This window comes from Galeopterus variegatus, unplaced genomic scaffold, assembly GCF_000696425.1.
Source record: "Galeopterus variegatus unplaced genomic scaffold, G_variegatus-3.0.2 Scaffold81, whole genome shotgun sequence".
NCBI lineage: Eukaryota > Metazoa > Chordata > Mammalia > Dermoptera > Cynocephalidae > Galeopterus > Galeopterus variegatus.
The window spans coordinates 398,779-415,970 of record NW_007726192.1 but is presented as its reverse complement, the minus strand read 5'-3'; the positions used below and the strand labels follow the sequence as shown (position 1 = coordinate 415,970).

The 17,192-nt window shown below is 42.5% G+C and overlaps 1 protein-coding gene across 1 annotated transcript; it reads right to left on the bottom strand.

Annotated features, from left to right (window-relative positions):
- Positions 1 to 2,039: 2,039 nt before the first annotated feature.
- On the bottom strand, positions 2,040 to 12,428 carry GDNF-AS1 (GDNF antisense RNA 1 (head to head)). Its single transcript, XM_008579758.1, is given in 4 exon segments — positions 2,040 to 2,236; positions 6,376 to 6,433; positions 12,211 to 12,398; positions 12,401 to 12,428. Coding segments are annotated over 4 exon segments (471 nt in total).
- Positions 12,429 to 17,192: the final 4,764 nt, after the last annotated feature.

Genomic DNA, 17,192 nt, shown 5'->3' with positions numbered 1-17,192 from the left:
CACATTCCCCAGTCTTCCAGTCAGGAACCAAATCCCTGTCAGAAACAGCAAAAAAAAAGGGGGGACAGTGGGTGTCTTCTGCACTGGGGCTGTCAGATCGTTCACTTTTGCAGGCCCACAGACCCCAGGTGCCTGAAGTGGGGGAGAGGCTAGGTGCGGCCACCTCTCAGAGGGAGCCAAATCCGAGTCCACTGTGAGCCAGAGGTTCTCAAACTTGAACGGGCATCAGAGTCAGCAGGAAGGTGTGTTAAAACAGAGATTGCTGGGTCCCACCCCAGAGTTTCTGATTCAGTGGGTCTGGGGTGGGGCCTGAGAATCTGTATTTCTAACAAGTTCCCAGGTGATGCTGATGCCACCGGTACAAGGAACACACTCTGGAAACTACTAGTCTGAACTTCAGTGGCCTCGGTCCCTATACTAGGTCCCCTATACACTAGGATTTTTTTTTTTTTTTTGTCTTTTTCCGTGTCCGGCAACGGATCGCAACCCTCAGTGTTGCCCCCGTACTGGACCGGGGACCGGCAACAGGATCGCAACCCTCGGTGTTGCTCCCGCGCCTCGCTCAGCCAGTGAGCGGGAACCGGTCTGTATGTGGGATCCGAACCCTCGGGCGGGAGCGCCGCCGCGCTTCCCAAGCGGCGCACTATCCAGTGCGCCACCGGGCCGGCCCCTACACTAGGATTTAGAAGGATCTGGTCTTCCTCCCATCCAACAGCCTGTGAAGTGCCCCAGGGTCCGTAGGGTGGCCAAGTGTACCTTTTCCAACTTTTCTTAGAACATTGTCTCAAGATCTTGCTGGGGCTGTGATATCTCACAAAAGAAACGTTAGCCCCCTCTCCCCACCGCAGCTGAAATTAAGTCTTTTCTTTTCTCTGAAAAGACATGAATCTTGAGTGTTTGCTGAGGATGTGAGCTGTCTATTTACCAAGCTGCCACCGGCTTGGCACCAGGGTTTGCTTAACCCCTGCTCAGCTGCCATCTTCTGAGGATTTTCTTGTCCCACCCTTGGCCAGGCTCATGTTTTTCAAGTTCAGTCCTGAGAAACCTCTTATTTACCAGCTTAAGGAATTTGGGTTTTCTTCTGCACCTGCTCCTTGTGGATTCCCCACATTGGCAGTTCTCCATCCCAGGGCTGTGCCAGACCAGGGGTTAGGGACAGCCTGAACTCTCTGCCCCAGAGGGGAGGGGGAGTTTATCACTGAGTGTGCTCAGAATTGTTGGCACATGGTGATAATAAAAAGCAGTTTGTTTTAGGTTTTTTTTATTACTGTTTTTTAATTCTCTGTAGACAATGCATCACCACCTCTCCAATGGCCTGAACCTAGGACAGACAAGTCCCACCCACCCCCACCTTGGTATATCAAACCCATACATGGTTGCTAGTCTAGAAGCCTTAAGTTAAGCACCATTCCTAAAAGGCTATTGCTGCAAGGTCTCCTGAGTATAGGAATCAGAGTCTAGAAACAACTCCCTAGTTGTCTTTAAAAGACTACAGAAGGCTCCTCCCACTACCCCTCCCCACCGTCCTCAGTGCCCTGCATCTCTCTTACATCTGCTCATTATTTCCTTCTCTATCCACCCACCACCAACCAAAACCTGCCCAGCCTCTCGTCTAAGTTCGTAAACTTAGCTTCCATGTCTTCATTGCTATTGTTTTATTTCTCAGAAAGAAAAACGATCATTCCATGATTATTCCATGACCTATCAAAATCAAAATCGTTCTCCTAAGGCCTTCATGGAAGGGCAAGACTTCTCCCAGACCTTGCTGCACCTAAAAAAAGCAGGACTAGATAGAGTGGTGTCTGTTTGCAAAAGATCGTATTGCTAAGGGTGGTAATGAAGCAAGCCAAGGCCCCAGGAAGGGTCAATATGGAAAAGGTACCCTTTGGCCAGGACCTCTCAGATCCCCCTGTGTATGTGACTCCTGAATGTCCTATGACACCAGCCTTTTTTTAATATCCAAACAAAATGGCCTGTGCCCCTATCCCATGGGAGAACAGTGACTTGAGACTCCTAAGGGAGGGCAGGAGTGGAGAGACTTAGGGTCTCTTGGCCTCATCCCACTTAAATTCTTCCTTGCAGGGACTTGCAGGTCTGAGCTCACCATCTTGTCCCCAGCACTGATGGTCATCTCTGTGCACATATTCACCTCCTTCCATGGACACTACCTCTTCCCCACTGCTTTCCCCAAATGTTGAAGAGTCACTACTGTGCATAATCATATTTTTACTGAAGTCTGGGAAAAACAGAACAGGAAATAGCTTAAAATATTAGTTATCAGTGCTCTTTAAGCTGCTATTGTATCCTTACTGCTCTCACCCCTCCGGCTGGATCTTTCCTTTCTCATCTTCTCCAGCCTCCAAGTCTCTGTTTCTCCCCTCTACCCCCAAATGCCAAGGGAAAATGGAAAACTTCTGTTAATTTATTACACAGACATGTTTAAGTCTGAACTCTCTCCTTTCCAAGGCCCTCGATTACTCATCTGCTCAATAAGGTTTCCTCAGCAAAGAACCCCCTTCCCCTGGCATGAATCCCACAGCTCCCAGCGCACAGGGCAGCTGAAACAGTCATCTCTATTTTGAAATAGCAAGTTTTCCTCCCCTGTTACATAGGCAATTTCCTCTTCTGCCTACAGGCTTCACTTTGATTCCTAAACCACAAGAAGCTTTTCTTTGTGCCAATTCACTTTTCTCAAGTACTTACACATATATATGTTTTTATTTCATAATATTGTAAAACCATTTCATAAATTATTGAAAAACAAACAACATGATCCCATCAGTCTAACAACCACTTTCATTTTCAAATGCTCTTTTCTAGTCTCTGTCCACCCACTCATATATTTTAAGGCACCTATGTTTTCCTCTTCTGCTTTTTGATTTTACATATTAGCAACAACTTTTCACATCTTCATTGCTGTTGTTTTAATAGCTGCATAACATTCCACTGAATTATTGCCCCATAGTTTAGCTACACATTCCCCATCACAAAAGCAGGGATCTTTATCTCCTTCACTGATGTATCTCAAAAAGTGGGATACAGTACCTGGCACATAATAAGATCTCAATAAATATTTGAGTTGAATAAATGAATGAATGAGACGTTTAGATTGTTTCTGATTTCTTATTGCTATAGACAAGATGCAATAAGCATCTTTATTCATGTAACACTTCTCTTTGGTTTAGTAATTTCCTCCATATAGATTCCCAGGATTAGGTTAATGAAAACAGCAGCATTGAGCAGATATTACAAGCCAGGCTCTATGCTAAGCACTTTACACCCATTATATCATTGACTCCTCATGACATCCCTACAAGAAAGTGCTAATTATCCCCATTTTAGAGATGAAGAAACAAAGAACTTAGTCATTTGCCCAACATTACACATCTTATACAGGGCAAAGATGGGACATGAACTAAGGTCTATCCCAGTCTACACTCTGAGGTCTTAACAATTAAAATTATATCAAAGAGTATGGACAAGCTTATGACTCTCGGTACATCCTGCCATGTTGTTTTTGGAAATGTCTGTGACCATTTATAGACACAGACAAAGGGTTTGTGTACCTTTATTTTAAGTATGTCACATGTAAGATGTACATACTTGGGTTTTGTTTTTTTCTTCAGTCTGGCAACCTTTACTCATCAATTGTAATATTTAATTCATTAACATTTAATGTAATAAATGACTCATTTGGATTTAAGTATTCCACCTTACTGTTGCCCAGACTGTTATGTGTTCCTTTTCTCTTTTTCTCTTGCCTTCATCCAGATAAATTTTGTCTTTTTAAATTTCATTGTCCCCTTCTATCAGCTAGGTAAGTATATATTCTTTTATTCTTTTTAGAGGTTGCCAGAAAAGGGCTTCTATTCAAAAATCTCCTGGCACTCAATAAATACAACTGTTGGCCCATGTCTGCTAGATGCTCATTAGTCAACCTAAAATAAATTGCATCCTAGAGCCCTCTTCTCCACACATGGCACTATGGGTCATAGACTCAGGTCACCCAGAGCATGACAGTAGAATTCCCTAAGCACAGGCAATGCCAAGTTCTGGCTCTAAAATATTAAGCAGCTCCTGTTGTCCGCAGAGGAGCTCAATCCAGTACAAACAAGCAGACGAATTACTTGATACTCGAATTCAGATGGCCATCAGTGCAGGGACACAACCTGAGCACCGGCTGATGGCAGAGATAGGCTCAAACTCGACCCCTGCCATAGACAAAGCCTGGCCTGCCTCGTGATAGCCTTAGGAACCCCATAAAGTCTCTCTTTCTGAGAAATAAAACAATTATTTCATGATCTGATCTACAATGTTGTTCATTCTTGAACAGACTACCTTCATACATGATATGGTAACCCTTTAATTATTCATTGGAGCAAAGAGGATCCAAATATTCCTTGTTCTTGGCTTTGGACAATGGTTTTATATTTATATTTGTGATGTTCTCAAAACTATAAAAATAAAATAAAACTATGTTGCAAAGAACTGGAGCAAAAGGGCTTGTAAATAGCTAAGACCTTTCTCACCCCTCCTTCCCCTTCTCTCCATCATGCAACTAATATATCCAGACCTCAGGGTGGGGTGCCAATTGTTTAAGAACCCAGGGTATCTACACATACACTTCAGCAGTAAAGTACTCCAGGAATTCCTAAAAACTACCTCCCTAGCACTTCGTTTGTGACCATGGACACAAATAATGAAAACAAAAAACATCCTTGGCCAGGAAAGTAAGTTGTTTCTGTTCCTCGATTTTGAATCTGTTAGCAAAGCTTTTCTGTCTTGTCTGGAATCAGAAAGGTCAGTTTGAGGTTAAGCCCAAGTGAATGGTCCATCACAGAATAAACACAGCACAATCCAAGGCTATGTGCAATGTTATTCTTTCACCTTCTTCCTGGAATTTCAGAGGTTGTACAAATGGAACACAAAAATGAACAAAATAAGTAACAGTGCAAGATGATGTCAGTGGAGAAATGTTTACGTGAGGATTCAAAAAAGAAACAAAACATACTTTAACTATGGAGGCACCAATCTCTCTTCCCAGTTCCCTAACGACCTCCTCTTCCCTTAAACACAAAAACCTATAGCTTCTCTTATCTTTTCTTTCCAGGAGATTTTACTGTTTCCAAAACCCTTTCTTTCTCCCTCTCTTATATATCTATGGAGAAAGAAGCATAAGATAGTAGAACTGGATGGGAGAGCTGAAAAATCAGCAAATCCAGTGCTTTTCAAAATTTTTTTAAACCAAAGGATCTGATGATAGACAAAACTTATTTGTAAGCAGTATGAGACAGCAATAATGCTGTGTAACAACCCACCCTGAAGTAGAATGGTTTATCACAACATTTGTTCTCAAGCTAACAGATCTGCAGGTTGTCTATGAGCTGATCTAGGCTTGATTCAGCTGGGGCAGGTCTGCTTCAGGCTACAGGTGGGGTTTAGGACTATTCCACATCTCTCATTCTCCTTGGACCAGGGGCTCCCTGGGGCACATTTGCACAGTAAATGGAAGAAAACAAGAAGCAAGCAAACCGTGCAAGCACATTTAAAGCCTCTGCTTACATCACATCTGCTCATATCCCATTGGCCAAAGTAAGTCATACGGTCAAGCCTAAAGTCACTAGAACAGGAGACTGGTCTGCTCCAAGTGAGTGATTGTTTGCTGACAAATAATCCAATCTATCACAGAAACCAAGTACATAAAATAAACATAAGTGGCTTTTTGTTAATGAGGGGTGAGGGGCACCTATGCAAATGCTCTCTCACCCCCAATTCCCAACAAGTCCTCTGGCAACCCCCAGGGCTTCAAAGAATGTGGTACGAAATGCAAGGCAAGCCCCTCATTTCACAGATAAGAAAACTGAAGTGCAAATAATTATAATAACTTGTCCAAAATCTGAGAAGTATCAGGCATGAGGCCACAAGCAAGAGGATCCTTTCTACGAGTTCTCAGTTCTAAAGACAACTGGTCATTTTTCAGTCTCTAGTCATAGTTACAGGGATTATAACAGTTACATAGTTTACAATTTGTGTAAATTGTTTGCAGCTGGAGAAAATGTTCACAAACCAGGTAGCATAATAAAGAAAGAAAAAGAGGGAGTAAAGAATACAATTCTGACTACTGAGTCTCCAACTATTTATTTCACAGTACAAAACTCAGAAGCAACTACTTCCATTCCTGCCACCCATCCATGATGTGATGCCAGTCAGAGCAGGGACAGACAAATGGGAGAGAACATGGTGGAGCTAAATTCTAAATGCATCTTTGACAACGAACATTTTCAAATGGAAGAATTAAAATAGAATCATATTTCTAATCATTTACAAGTCAGAGAACAGGAAGAGGGTAGAAACTTTCACAAGGATGTAACTCACTAGGTAGGGGAAGCACCGTGGTCTCAGTGTGTTGGCCACCAAAGAGACCTATTATGTCCTGCAAGAGGATTTAACAGGAACAGATGTTAGAAACAGAGAGTAGGGTCAACACCCAAGAAAAACATCCATTTAAAGAGACGCCAGAGTGAGGCTAGAGGCACACCAGGATCCCAAAGAGGGCCAGATGTGTTCAGCTTTACCCAGCCCACAATTCCAAAGTCAGGGATAGGCACAAGAGATGGTCTCCCTTGGTGGTTAGGGGTTACAGGGGATGCCAAAATACCCCAGCTGCTGGGGAAGAGATGAATGGCTAGGCTGTTCCTTGATCTGAGAGTGCATAGGGCTCCCCTGTCCAGTTCTTTGGCATGGTCCTCAGCTCAGCTCTAGGTACTCTCGCCTCTCCAAGCTTGAAATGTTAGAGGTGAGTAAAGTGCACCGGCCATGCCAGGTAGTGAGGCTTTTAATCCATCCAATATACATGGGGACCCCGCTGTGGTGACTTGTGCTGTGTCACCAGAACTAAGCATGAACTACATTTCCCAGAGTTCCTTCCCCAAATGGCTCTGGATTAAGGCTGGCAACAAAAGAAATCTGTGAGAGATTTGTGAGGCAGAAGTGAAGCGGCGGCAGTACACTCAGGAGATCTGATGAGGGCACCAGGCGCAGGGCAGCTCTCCCATGTTGTCTCGGACCTGCTGCCCCCCTTGTTGTTATGGGGCAGTAGCTGGGCCGGCAGCATCTCCAGAACCTCCTGCATCTCCTCCAGCTCCTTGGAGGCCTGGGCCAGGCACACATGCAGCTCAGTGATGAGGGACACCACCTTTCTGTGCAGGTCACCTGTCTTATCAAGGTTAGAGGCCATGAGAGTCAGGTGCAGGTTCCTGTGAGTTCTTGCTCCCCCTCTTCACCTCCAGCTTTCTGTCCAATCTGCAGGCCCTACTGACCTGTAGAAACTTCAGGCCCAACACCAGACACAGAGAAAACAACCTTGCCTAGACTTTTCCACTAGTTTCCATATTGGATAAGTCTAATCCCTACAACAGATCCTTTACTCTAGGTCATACAGCGTAGCTCTGCTTTCCTGATCAAACGCTAACTGATACAACCAGCTAGCTACTGCCCTGGCCTCAGCAAATGCAAAGACCTTCTGTCTTTGCTTCTCATGTGGTTCTTCTGAACAGAACATGGGTGCTTCCTCCAGACTTCTGCTTTCTTAATTGAAGAAAAACCACCACTCCCACCACCACCACCACCACCATCATGGTCACCACCACTATTGCCACCATCAAACCACCATCACCACCACAACTATCACCACCACCACCATCAATGTCATGGTCACCACCATCACCACCACCACAACCACCATCACCACCACCACCAATGTCATGGTCACCACCACCAAACCACCAGCATTACTACCACCTCCACCATCACAGTCACAGTCACCATCACCATCACCACCACCACCACCATCACCACCATCACTACCACAACCAACATCACCGCCATCACCACCATCACTACCACAACCACCACCACCACCATCACCACTATCACTACAGCCATCAACTGCCACCACCATCACCACTACCACCACATCATCCCCATCACCACCAACCCCACCATTACCACTATCATGGTCATCACCATCACCCCATCACCCTCTATCACCACTGCCTCCTCCACCACAACCACCATCCCTGCTTTATCTCCTTTAATCTTCACAACAATAGTATCACCTCAGTAAGATTATTGCTATTTTACAAATGAGGAAAGATTAAGTAATTTTTCAGCAGCCATGGAGAGACTTAAACCCAGGCCCAACCTCAAATTCCCTATTCTTTTACCATACTGCACAGCCTCTGAAACTATCTTTGACAAAGCAAAAGAGGACAGTTAGTGGTCAGTGGGCAAAAAGGACAGAAAGAAGCAAAACTGTGCTGATCAAGAAAGGAGGGGTGGAGAAACAGCAACTAGAAGGCATTTCTCAGGCAAAGAAGAGATGGATGCAGATAAAATCTCTCTGAACAGAGATGGGGGCACCGACTGCCTGAGGGGCAGTTCTGACCGAAGCCTGCCTGGGGTTCAGAGAGGAAGTGGCCTTGCTGCTGCAGACCTCAAGGGCAGAGCCCCAGAGGAAAGCTCACCCGCTACGTGGAAGGCAGAAATCAGGGTCCTACCATGCTGCAGAAGTAAGGACCAGTGTGTTAAAAGGGGTGAGGGTCAGAAATGCCCACTGGATGCCAGGGCCAGAGTGGTTCTCAGCCCTGGTTGCACATCAGAAGCACTGGGGAACTTTAAAACTTACTAATGTCCAAGCCCCACCCTCAAAACTTTTCTTCTTTTTTAATGCTCTTCAGTTCATCCTAATGTGCAAGAAGGATTGAGAAGCAATGCATTAAACCAACAAAACTCTGGGATCATGATTTCCTTCCAGTTGAGCCCCCAGAGTTGCTTCACACTCTAGTACAATTTATTTGGGTTCTTGAACTAAGTGTAGCTGGATACTAGATGGTGGTAAAGTAGATGAGAGACAATAATCCTTCCTAGAATGGAGAAAAGATAAGACTAATTTTCAACCAAGGAATCTACCTGCTTTTTATTTGAGGTGACAAAAGTAGAGAATTAATCTATAAGCTAAAGCAATAAGAAAAGGAAAGTAAGCAGGAGGAGACCCCCAAAGTTTGGGTAAGGGGCTGCCCTTTCCCCCAGCCTACAGGTGAAGTTGCCTTCTTTTCTACAACATCCAAAGACATTATGGAACAAGAGAAATTGTAAACAAGAGCAATTGTCAGCATTTGCTCAACACTTACTGTGTGACTGGCACTGTGTTAAGTTCTTTATGTGTATTAACTTTTTTAATTCTCAAGGTAACGCTGTGTGGTGGGTGCTAACATTTTCCTCATTATACAGAAGAAATTGAAGCACAGACCAGCTAAAGAATTTTCCCAAACTCACACAAGTGTCAAAGCTGGGATGTGTATCCCAGAAATATGTCTCCAGAGACCATACTCCTAACTCCACACTATTCAGCATCCCAATCCCATGGATCCTGGACAAAGTATTATTGTTCCCATTTTACAAGTGGGGAGGCTGAATATAGGAACTTTCTCAAGCTGACACATCTGACTGCCACAGCCTGGATTCGGAAACTCTTCAAATGGATTTATATATCAGAAGAGCTTAGGAGCAGTTTGATCTAGAGGCAGAGAGATGTTTCTAAACACCTAGCTCTTCCCCAACACCACCCCACCCTGCTCAGAGGATACACAGAAATCACATGGAATGGCCTCGCAAAATAACTGCATTTTTAAAAAATCTACCCAAACCAGCATTGGCATGTGCACCAAGTATGAAAATGACATGTCAATAGAAGGAAAGGGTGAATCCAGCCATGTTCTAGGTTGGGCAAAACATCTCAAATTATTTGTTTCAAACATTTTGCAATTGACAAGACCCAAACCACATTTTTCCAAGCATTCCCTTTCCTGCCCACCCCCACACTGCCCTGCTTTACATTGTAAGCCCATGTGCATTTCTCCAAAAATGTAATCCATATGTCTCCGATTCATTTACACTTAACTCATCAAATTGTTGTTTGCTAAGAATTGTTTGCTGCCCATGAAGCCTTCTGAGACTGTCTGTGAGGCCTTCAAAAGGCTCTTTCGGCCTCTTTTCTTAGAAACAGGAAGCTATGTGTAGCCAAGGGCAAATGAAATTGAAAATGTTGGCAGTGGGAGGCAAGCAGCTCCTGGGCCAGAAAGTTTGTTCTTGTTCTCGACATGGCAGAACAGCAAGGAGGGTCTCCCTGAGGTGCTATCTCAAGGCCCTGGAAATTTGCTCTCAATGGAATACCAAATCCAGGATTGGGTCCAGTTTTCAGCCACATTCACAGTCTCTCTATCTGCCACGGTCCCTAAGGTGGTTCAAGAATGTAATGCAGAGCTAGCAGCAAATCTCTGACCAGGGTCATTGGTGATCCTGCTGGTAACTGCTGCTTTGGTGGAACAAAGCCCCGTACCTCCTTTCTATCTCAGCAGCTAAAGATCTTGCCAGTTCTGCTTTTCTATCTGACTTTTCAAAAACATGCACACAAACAGACTACAAACAAAACACTTCTCAAAACAAACCACTACATCTGATATGGTTTAACTCACTCATGTTTTTTGGCTTTTGCAAAAGGTTATAGTTTTGTTTTATTTTTTTAATTGCTTAAGTTCAGTTAACTTATGTCCCTCGGGAAAACTGATCTATGTAAATGTGATTTAACTAAAGGGGTTTGAGCCATTCACATGTGTTTTACATTTTCTAATCATTCTGAGCTCTGTACATGGTGAGCAGACTGAGAAATGACGGTGGTCTCATTTCAACATCAATTTTTATTCATTCTATCTCCCAAGAATATGGGATGATGGCTGGAGAGAATCTCACTTCCTATTTCCAGACAATCAGAAGCTGGTATTTATGGAAACCTTGGAAGCGTGTGAAGTAGACTGCGTGGGTAGAAAACCCAAAGGAAGATGACGATTCTTTAATATGTCTACATTCTTAAAATTGGCCAAAACTTTAGTAAAGAGTCATTGTAAATTTTCTATTTCCCTGATTAAATTAAATTCAACAAACATTTATGAAATGCCTCCTGTATTAGTTTTCTATGGTTTCATAGCAAATAATTACAACCTTAGTGGCTTAAAACAACATACATTGATCATCTCATAGTTTCCAGGGGTCAGGAGTCCAGGCATAGCTGACTGGGTCCTCCACTCAGGGTCTCATAGGTTACAATAAAGGTGTTGGTTGGCTATGTTCCCATCTGGAGGCTTGACCAGGGAAAAATGAGTGAGTCCAAGCTCATTCAGATTGTTGGCAGAATCTGCTTCCTTGTGGCTGTGTGGCTGAGATCCCCGTCTTCTTGCTAGCTATTGGCTGGGAACTGCTCTCAACTCCTAGAGGCCACCCTCAGGTCCTTACCACACATGCCCCTCTATGAATCTGCTTAAAACATAGCTGTTTACTTCAAAGCCAACAGGGAAATCTCTTCCTTCAGGAAGGATCCAGTCCTCTTTCAAGGGCTTTCACCTGATTAAGACAGACCCACCCAGTACAATCTCCCTTTTGATTAACTCACAATCAACTGATCTCGAACTTTAATTGTATCTGCAGAATCCCTTTGTCTTAGCCGTATAATGTAGCCTAATCAGGGTGTGACAGCCATCATATTCACAGGTTCCACCCACATATACAGAGAAGGGATTATATAGGGTATGTATGATAGAGGGGCTGGGAATCTTGGGAGCCATCATAGAAATAGAATGTACCACCACACCCTTCTACATGCAGGGGTAATGGTGATACATTAGTTGTGAATCCTACCTTCAGGAGACTCTCAGCCTAACAAAGGCAGTGGATGTATAACAAATGACCATTCCATGAGATATGTTCTATAATAGAGGTATGTTCAATGTTTAGAAATAACACAAAAGTGGTAACACGAACATTGGGCTTTGTGAGATAAATAGGAGTTCACCAGGCAGGCAAGTATGGGAAAGAAGAGATATGGATTAAGTAGGATTGGCTTGAAATAGTATGGTGTGATTAAGAAACTACAGCAATTTCATTTTGCTAAGACTTCAGCAAATGCGCTGAGCATTTTTATTTGCTTTATTTTGACTTTTCTTCTTTTTTAAAAAAAAGAAAAGAAAAATAGTTGCCTTAAAGCCTGCTTGATGGACCACATGTATGTGTGTGTGATATGTTTCTGTGACTCATCCACTTGCAACAATCAGGAAAATAACACTGAGAGAAAAATGCATAATAAATTAACACTCCAGCCATATGAGAAAATGACCTTCTGGTTTCCTGTGGAACATGTGGACCTTTTACAATGAAAAGCTTCCCTTGAAATAGTGTTTCTTTCCTGCATGACAGGAATCAGTTCACACCTACAGACATAACAGCAGCAAAAGTCAAGGCAATTTCAGAACCCCTGAGCACAAAGAACAGCAACCAAAGTTGAAGTCTGGGAAATCCCAGTGCCTGAGGTGACACATGCTGAACTGTACCCCACATGTGACACTTTCATAACTTGAAACAGGATTCACTTCTGAAGCTTGAGGTCTTCTGACTCTTCCACCACAATATGTAAACACAGACCAGAAAGAAAATGACTCTAAAAAATACAGAAGCCTTTATGTCAACTCCAAAATAGCTCTTGCACCAGCAAGAAGATGACAATACTGCAAACAAAAATGCAACCATCTTGTAGGCGGCTTGGGACTAAGTGTTTCACTTTCATTGTCAACAGTCTGACGTGGGATATTTTCTAGTTACTCAGACCTGCTCAAGTTCGTCTGCCTCTCCTGACAGGCCATATCACAGAGGGGAGAGTACTTTTGATACATTAGGATCCCTGGATTCCAGTCTCAAATGAATTTGTTCTTTCATTCACCCAGGACTGTCAGAGCACAAGTGAGTTTTCCACTTATTGGATAAGTGAGTTTTCCAGGCAACTGAAAATTTTCGCTAGCCACAATATGTTTGTACTTTTATTGTTTAAATATGGCAAATTCTTCTAAGATATGGACTATATTAAGAGTGTGGGCCCTGGAGCCAGGAGCCTGGGTTTGAATCCCAGCTGCACACTTGCTTGCTGAGTGACGTTGGGCAGGGGACTGAACTTCTCTGTGCCTCTGGGGAGAATGATAGTCCCTACTTCATAAAGTAGTTGTGAAGTTTAAATAAGTTAGCTATGTGAAACACTTAGAACAGTACCTGGCACATAAAAATCATTTCAATAAGTAGTATTGTTATTCTATAAAATAGAATACAAAATATAGAACATAAGTGAGGCTTTTCTTCTCGGGGTCATCATTATTAACACTAAACAAAGTATCAAGTGTATATATATGTACGTGCAACTACACACCCACACTCGCTAAATATATATAAATACACACACATACACGCATATGTATATGTACATGCATCTATATGCACACACACTATATATACAAATATATAAAATCATGCCTTCATGAACCACTGTAATATATTAGGGGACTACATTTACCTTAAGTGACCTCAGAAGGTGGTTTTTAATGCCTTGGCCTCCCTCTTTTAAATATCCTTGTCTCTCTCTCATTGGTCCCACTGCTAGCAGTCAGGTCTGGCTATGTCTGACTCTCTACCCTCCCTAAGTTGTTCTTCTATTCTTCCATGACTGGGAAACCATATTACAAAGCTCCTTAGAACTGTGGCTAAAATAAGAGCACAGAGATCTGAAGGCAAGTCTTAGAGGCTCCTCTCTGAATAGAATGTATGGGCTTTGACATTAGGGAATTGTGTCACTGATTTTGTCTGATCCAAGAGCGGTGTTTACCTTACTTTCTGGATCATGATCATGTTCTAAATCTGTGGTTCTCAGCTGCTTTCATAGGGCTTTCAGGCTATGTGAGCAAATTTCAGAGGCCACCATGGTGGGATTGGTGGTAGGCAAGGAGCAGTTATCCAGTAAATCTCTAAGCCCTTCACTTCTGCTTCAACCAGAGAAGCTCTGATACATGTTTTATATATAGGGGTTCTGCCTATGATGCCCTTTGAATAAAGGGTGTTCCTGCTAAATCAATAAATAAAGTTGGCAACTACTGTTCTACAGTCATGTTTGCCAGATAAATGACATCTGGACATATACTCTTTTCTGTATGTTTAAAATATTTCAAACAAAAAAGAGAGTCACAAGCTAAACTATCACTAGGATTAAACGTAACAAGAATTCACACACAATAAGACTAGGGATCTATAGAAAGCATTTCCAAATAAGCCACCATAACTATGATTTTGTCAATTTTTTAAACCCCATATCCCACCACAGAGCCACCAAGTTAAAAGTAAATAAATTTAAAATAAGTTATAATTTTGAGAAGTCTAAAATGTCAAGATGGATACAAATAGACAAAATTGAGTGGCATGGTTGAGAAAAGGAGAATTGTTAACAATAACTTGTCAGTGTTTTTCTGGACTCATGAAAAGAGATTCCAATAGCTAATACCATGTTTCTAATCAGAAACATCTCTAGGGTGAAGATGGACACATTAGCACGATGTAAAAATGACTTTTTGGCAATATTAAGCTTCCTCTTGTTCTAACTATCCTAACAGTTAGGATTGTTTTGGCTGCAAGAAACAGAAAGATACAAAAGAGCGGTGGTTTGAACAAGATCAAAGTTTACTTCTCTCTCACAGTCGTGGAGTCTGGAGGTAGTTAGTCCAGATCCACAGTATCAGGGACCCAGGCCTGTTCTACTCTATTGCTCTGCCATGAGTGGTTTTCACTCTCAAGACCCCGTCTGGTCCAAAACGGATCCTAGAGCTCCAGACATTATGACTACATTCCAGCAGAAAGAAGAAGAGTAATCCCATTTCCTCCAAGGAGTCTTCTAAGAAGTTTCACATACCCCTTCTGCTTACTTACTTCTTATGAACCACTTGGTCACATGGCCCCACATCACTGCACAGAAAACAGGGAAATGCATTCTTTATTCCAGATAGTTTTATGCCCAGCCAAAAATCAGGCATTATATTACTATGTAAAAAAAGGGGAACACATACTGGATGACAACCAAAGTCTCTACCATGCCAACTCACCTTCTAATTTCTATTTTGACTTTCTGGGCAACCCCACCCAACCAGATAGAGTGGTACCCCATTGTTCACTCTTCCCCCAATTTTATTTTTAAAAATTAGTTTTGAAGTCAATATAAGGCCAAAACACTTAAGTACTTATTATGTCTTATACAATGGAATATTATTCATCAATAAAAAGGAACAAACTATTATTAATATATGGAACTATATCAATGAATATTAAAATAATTATGCTCAGTAAAAACAGCCAGACCAAAAACTGGAGTACATGTTTGTCTTAGCCTGTTTTGTGTTGCTCATAACAGATTATCTGAAACTGAGTAGTTTATAAAGAAATGGAATTTATTTCTTACACTTTTGGAGGCTGGGAAGTCCAAGGTCAAGGAGGTGCTTCTGGCAAGGGCATTCGTCCTGGTGGGGACTCTCTGCAGAGTCCTGAGGTGGTGCAAGGCGTCACATGATGACAAGGCAAGAATGTGTTCATATGCTAGCTCAAGTTTCCCTTTCTCTTCATATAAAGCCACAAATTCCACTCCCGTGATAATCCATTACTTAATTAACCCATGAATGAATTGATCCATCTTCAGGGCAGAGCCCTCACAATCCAATGACCCTCTAAAGGCCCCATCTCCCAACACTGCCACTTTGGGGATTAAACTTTAACATGGGTTTTGGAGGAGACATTCAAGCCATTGCAATGTTGTATAAGTCCATTTATTCAAAATTCTAGAAAATGCAAACTAATCTATAGTGCCGGAAAGCCAAACAGTGTTTTCTGGGAACAGTGGGAGGAAGGAGGGAAAGCCTGCAGAGGTACACAGGTAACGTGGGCTGATGGATGCCTATATTATTTTGATTATGGTGATGGCTTAATGGGTGTAAACAGCTATAAAAACTCATCATGTGAAAAACTTTAAACACATGCAGTTAATTCTATGTCACTTATACCTCAATAAAGCCATAAAATATTTTTCAGAAAAGAACCTATTACATGTCTGGCATGTGTTAGAAACTGGGGATACAAAATAAGATATGGGTCCTTTTCTTAAAGGCTCACAGTTCAGTGAGTCATTCTGATGAATAAAGTAGGCTTGTGAGTGTAGATGGCGTGAATGGATCCTGAGCACCCCTGAGTAAGTGGACTAAATCAAGGCACTCAGCCTACAAAACTGAGGACCCAACACCGTCCCATGAGTCCAACTATCCCCCAAAACCCTGCCTGATATAGCCCATCAGTCTGAACCATCTTACAATAAGGAGTAATTATGTGTATACACTACTCTTTAGATCTATTTCTACATAAAGCTATGGATACACATGGGGAATAATATACTAATATTTTAAACATCCCTTAGTAAATTGTGTATTTTCCACTTTTAGACATGAAATTCAATGGCATCCTCTCTTCACTTTTTACATCTGTGTTTCAGAGTCAGGAAGGATCATCTGACAAAGACAAGTAGTTGGTGTAAATGAATCTTCTGAAAGAATAGTCTTGCAAGAGAGCTATGTGGAATTTGCTGTTTCCAATGACCAACACCATTCATGTCTTGACGCCTCTTGATACTGTTCTTGGAGCATGTGCAACAGTATGAGAGAGCAGTGCTAAGCTTCGGAAGACTGAGATGTGGGCTCAGAGGCAAATACTCTGAAACCTGTTCTTTATTTTTCTCCTCAATTTTGCCCCTCTAGTTCTCAGGGCTTATGAAGGTTAATAGGACCTGCCCTTAGAACTGAAAGGTGTTGCTCCTACCATTTCCACTTTGGGAAAAAAAAATCATTAGTTGTTGTGCAGATGGCTTCATCATTAAAAAGTAACAAGGTTTGATCAATTCAAAATTCATGACATTTTTGGTTGTCACAACCAGGGGGAGAGGGGTTCTCCTGGCATCTAGTGAGTTGAAGCTAGAGATGCTGCTAAACATCCTACAATGCACGGGACAGCCATTGACAGCCAAGAATTATCCAGCCCAAAATGTCAGTAACGGTAAGGTTAAGCAACCTGGCCTGGGTCCACAGAACCAGCGGTGGGTACAGCCAGCGTCCACCAGCATGCTCACGTCGACTGTAGATATCTCTGTCCAGCTCCACATACATGAGGTCACTTTGATAGCTGGCATCAGTCATGGTAGGAGTATTTACACCACAGAAATCAGCACACTCTACAAATCA